The following is a 5,418-nucleotide window of genomic DNA, read 5'->3' on the forward strand; positions in this document are numbered from 1 at the left end:
GTCTTTAGTGCTGTGAACTGGACAGGAGCTATATTACTAGAGCAGCGAACACAGCAGAATTGTGGAGAAAGGTTAGCTTGATTAGTGGAACAAGACTATTAAAAAGGAGAAAGGATCATTAACACCTATGGAAGGAAGTGTATAGAAGGAATCGGGTAGATAATAATGGGCCATGGTTTCAGTTGATTTCGCTGCTGCCACGCAGTTGGTTTTAAACCTTTATCTACACCAGGAATGAAAGGGGGGTGTGGCTGCACCCGCCCTGAATCCATCCCTGTGCATAGATATCTCCTATATCAGTTGTGTGTGTGTGTGTGTGTGTGATCTTGTGCGCACATATGTACCAGCCTTGCTATTTTTGGCTTTTGGTGAAATAAGTTAGTACATGCATCTTAACAAAAACCTCCTCTTCTCGATAAAGTTTGATAATCTAAATGATGATTTGTGTTTTATCGCAATGAAATAATAATTTGGCTTTTGGAGTAAAATTTTGTACCTGCCTTGACTTTATTCCCCTTTATTTTTATATAGGCAAGGAAGGCTGTAATGATGATATTTTTCTCTCATCTCCCTGCCTCGTGGACACGCCATATTCTTGTCACTTTAGCACTTAATGCAATTGTTGTTTTGCTTGCAATGTATGTGCCTGACATTAGAAACGTATTTGGAGTAGTTGGTAAGTTTGGGGGTTTTTCCCTCTGCAAAAAGATGGTATATTATCTGCATATTCTAGCGCCAGTCTTGCTGCAAGTAAAATCTTTCTTACTGTCTTAAAGGTTCTACCACATCAACAAGTTTGCTCTTTGTATATCCTGGACTGTTTTATCTTAAACTTAGCAGAGAGGACTTTATATCACCGACGAAACTTGGGGTATGTTATTTTTTCCAATGTTTTAGTTGTATTCAAGAGGTTTAATTTTAAATAAATTTAATACTGCAGAATATATGCCTTGCCTCCTGCACTGCACTGACTTTCAGTAGAGTGAAGTCTACAATAGGTGTTGGGCGTTTTTCTGCTCAGTTCTGTTTCAGTTCTCTAGTCGTCCTGAAGCTAATGCAATCCATCTCTCTGATAACGTTTTTTATAACTAGCATGAGGTCTAAGTACCATAATGTTGATCTAAATCTAGTTTTCCCCAATAGTCATATCTGAGATTTTTTTTTTTTCTAGACACATCTGTGCTTTTAAATGTGGTTCCAATAGTTTGGCTTTGTTCTGATAGTCAAGCCACACACAAGTCTCAAATAATCTGTCTGGAAAAGTCCTCCCCTTTTTCCCCTCTCCTGCCCCCCTTAAAATGTCCAGTGACAGCTACACGAGACGGGGAACCACCAGTGGTATCCCTTGGTGGAAGTCTACTCCAGGTAACAGACCTGTTGCCAGTGACCAGGGTATTGTCAGCTGAGGAAAGCTAAATAATGCAGAGGTTTAAAATACTGGCAGACCATTTCTTCTGCTGTTACTGCCCATTGGACTGCACTAGTATTAGCAATACTCTCTAGCACTGGCACTCCCTCACAACTGAACGTGTCGAGTAGCTGGGAACTTTTGCTTTACCTACCCTCTGAAATCCAGCGTGTTAGATTTTTTTCCCCCCTGTTATAAATCTATAATCCACCTGCTGTTGCAACACCAGTTTTGGTGTTGTTGAACAGAGAACAATGCGTCTAAACACGGTTTCTGTGCTGTCCACTTCTGTCTACTCTGGCTGTCACTGCAGCATATAGCAATCTGTTTTAACTTGAACTGTCTGTTAAGTAAAATTTTTTATTTCTGTTCCTTAACTTGTTTGGGAACTCTACATGTCCATAGAGCCAAATGGAAGTCGTTCCTTTCCAGGAATTTAGTTCAATAAGCTAAGCACGCCCCTCTGCACAGTTCCCAGGTGGATATTGTGAACATGCCAAACCAACCTTGAAAGTGAATTCTTGGTGAAATCATTCCCAAAACAGACTTAGCCTAGTCTATCTGTGTGGATAGATCTCTTTCTGAAATGTGGTCTTTAATGAGTGTTGGAAAAAGCAGCTGTGTTGGAATACTTGGTTATTTTAAATACAGCAGATTGTTTTAAAATGCATTATTTTAAACCTGTCAGTGGAGGAGAGGAAGTTTTTCTCTCCTTTCGTAATTACACTTTCAATTAACAATTGTTCTCAAAAGTCTAAAGTACTTTCTATTGGCAAATATTAATTTGTGGGGGGGTTTTTTCTTTCTGTCTTCTCAGGCTTGTGCATTACTTTTGTTTGGCATTTTTGTCGGTCTTCTCAGTTTAATTCTAATCATCGTCAACTGGATTAATGAATAATAATACTTCATGTTGATTCTTAAGCTGGACTTGAGAAACAAAACAAAGACTTCTGGTGTGTGTCCAAACTGTTCAACTGAATGCTGAATGTCCTTAAGAAGAAACCCTACCAGAGCTGTGTATGAAACGAGCAATCCCCTGGTTTTTTGTTTAAATCTCAAGCCAGCTCCTTTGACTGGCAGATTCTTGTACACACAGCCTTTGTGAACCTACAAATATACTAATTTTTAAATGACTGAACATTGGCATGGGTTAAAAGGCCATCTTATAATTCTGTTTTGTTTAATAATGAAACGGAACAAAAGGAAAATGTCATCTGTGTGAAATCTGTCAGATTTTGGGGAAGTTTAGAGTTAAACCTTTAGCTCTTGACCTGCCCTGGTAGCCAGAACTGAAAGAAGTTTCTTTCTTGTGTTTTGACTTGGACGCAGCTGAAAACCTGAGAGAGGCAGTTTTTTCAAGACCATTTTGCAAGAATGAAGAAATCACATGCCAGTGGTTATATAAAAGTGGAAGATATCCATCACTTCTGTTCGAATAATTTGCAAAAGTCTTGCAGGCTGGTATGAGAAATCTTGGGCAATATCAGTCTCTGAACGGTTATCATAAGCTCATCCTAGTCTGGATCCAGAGACCAGGTGTTTCAGCCCTAGATTAAATGAGCATATTGACATTAGGAAAGTTTCCTTTCACATGTGTGTTCCTCAGTTTGCAGTTGCACTTTATTTTATAGTTTATACTTCAATGGACTTGAATCATCTTGGAGTGATTTTTGTAAAATAAACTCTGTGACCTCCTAGGACATCTGATGTGTATTTTGGCAGCAGTAGCACTTCTGTTTTGCAGTTAAGTTCTTGCAGTATTTCCATTACAAATGCCTATTTTTGAATATTGATCATATTACATGATCATTCACAGCTTGGGAGGCCTATTTTCCACCTCTACTTCACTCACAGATCCCTGTTGCTGGTTATTTCCATTTGTTTCCAGTTCCATATTTTTATAGCCCTAATTTACAATTATGATCATGTAGTCCAGTGGCACTCCAAGTCTTGGCCCCAAGCACACACTCCCTACACCATTTGGGGGGTGGGGAGGGGTCCTGTGTGCTGGGGTTGAGCATTGTACCACCCTTGCTCAGCCACGATGGGGCCATAGGACTCTGGCACCAGGATCAGGCCCCATACTGCCCTGTGTGCCCAATCTGGCAGGCAGGGCTGTGGCCCATGATGCTCCCCACAGATCCATGTAGAGCCACAAGGGCCAGATGACATGACACCCGGATCTGGATCTGGATCTGGATCGGGGGTTGGGCATCCCAGTCCAATCTGATTTCTCATATGCTGCCAGTCTTTGAGTTTCATTTAACAGTTCCTATATCTAGCTCTAATAACGTCTATTTTGAAGTAGCTCCAATTTAAATTTTACACTGGGGTAAGTTGAAGTAAAATCACACTACAAAGATGAAGTTGTAGTTTGCTTAAAAGGAATTTTGCCTTATTGGACCAAGGCTTTGCCCTGAGTCAATAAACTTTTACATATCCCTTTTACGCACCATTTCTGCTTAAAATGAAATGTGAACGTCACTTTCAGTAATAGTTGGATTTTCTCTGAGGTCTAATCCACACGATGCTAAAAATGCCTTTGGCAGCCCACAGCCAATATTATTTAAGTTCTGCCATCGTGTACAACAATAGTCTAGTGGCAGACTTTTTTCAATTTCCCTAGTATGCATGGGGCCCAAAGTACTGGAAATGCCCTAATCTCTTCAGAGACTTGTATCCTCTAAGGAAGCTAAGCCTCCACAGAAAGGAGGCTTGCATAACATAAAGTAAATAGACATTAGGCTGGAATGGCAAGATTTAGAAGGTGGAGAAGTTCATCATTATTTCCAGATGAGATACTGGTTTTTATTCAGCTTCCTGCTTTTTACATCTGCAGTGTAGGATAAGACACACACAGAAATGAAATGCTGTAAAGCAATATGTTTATGCAACATAAAAGCCACTATTAAAATAAGTAGCAGTTGTATAACTTCATATTTCCATCTGATGCATGTGCACAAATAGACTACTGCTGAACAGGAACAGTTGGCAAAATTTAGTAATGTGGTATTTATTGTCTGAGGCCATATGTAGTGCAATAAAACAAAGATCAATAAACTAAGCTGGTCGTATGGGGAATACGATTTCCCCAAAGCATGGCCGTTCTAGCTTATTTGAAAGAGAAGTCAGTGCGATTGGCCAGCGCAGGAGAACTGAAGTCAGACTTGAAATAAGAATTTAGTAGAACGACTTTCAACTTGTTTTTCTACCATTTATAGTTTCATACCTTGGTATTTTTCTAGAGGGGGAAAAATAGGAAACAGGCAACATTAGGCATCTCACTTGGGTATTAAATTCTTTAAAGAGTGAACAAGACAGAAGGTGGCTCCATTTTTTCCAGTCTGAAGGGGCTGTGGAAGGACTTGAAAGATGATGTGGCCAGAAAAGCGTCTCACCTGCCAAATCGGTTGTTTCAGTACAGCCCCGCCATGTCTCTTGCTGGTGGAGTATGTAGGGAGCTGAGTTATGGTACTCTGCGGAGGATCGGGGCTTTGTCGTTCCATTTTGATTATTCCACATTTGGGTCATAAGAGGCTAATTATGGTGCTCTGGAGCTGTGAGCTCAAGAGGTGCAGTCCTCAGCTCAGGCATTGAGGGTTATGAGGGTGGCTGTTGATCACCTTCCTGAATCAGGGGCCAGAAGGGAGACAAATAAGGTTGCCTCAGCTTCCAGGCGCTAGAACAATTAAGCACTGTCCTGCCAACCTGGGATCATCAGAGTGCTTAGCATGTTTGACCCCATATAGTCCAGGAAGGACTAGTCAAGGATATTATTATTATTATTATTATTATTTGTATGAGTCCAAAATTACTTTGTGCCAAGTTAACTGGCAGCTAACCCTGGACCTCAAGATAGAAGTGGACCAGCATGTCGCTATGATTGGAACAGGGCTCACAATATGAGTCTTGGAGTTTCTGTAGCGTTATGTCTCTAGTCTTTGGGAATGAACGTGATCTCTTGAGAAGACCGAGCGTGTCTTTGATTCATCTCTGACTTAGGAGTTGAA

General features: G+C 40.6%; 1 protein-coding gene across 1 annotated transcript in view; it reads left to right on the plus strand.

Annotated features, from left to right (window-relative positions):
• The window catches only part of SLC38A6 (solute carrier family 38 member 6), a 52,551-nt gene extending 49,443 nt beyond the window's left edge, over positions 1-3,108 (plus strand). Inside the window, exons 14-16 of the mRNA XM_019550929.1 lie at positions 532-676; positions 777-871; positions 2,226-3,108. Of these exons, the coding sequence (XP_019406474.1) occupies positions 532-676; positions 777-871; positions 2,226-2,306 (321 nt within the window). The 3' untranslated portion in view covers positions 2,307-3,108. The remainder of the gene's footprint in view (positions 1-531; positions 677-776; positions 872-2,225) is intronic.
• Positions 3,109-5,418: the final 2,310 nt, after the last annotated feature.

Source organism: Crocodylus porosus, unplaced genomic scaffold (assembly GCF_001723895.1).
Source record: "Crocodylus porosus isolate Cpor-Errol unplaced genomic scaffold, CroPor_comp1, whole genome shotgun sequence".
Lineage (NCBI taxonomy): Eukaryota > Metazoa > Chordata > Crocodylia > Crocodylidae > Crocodylus > Crocodylus porosus.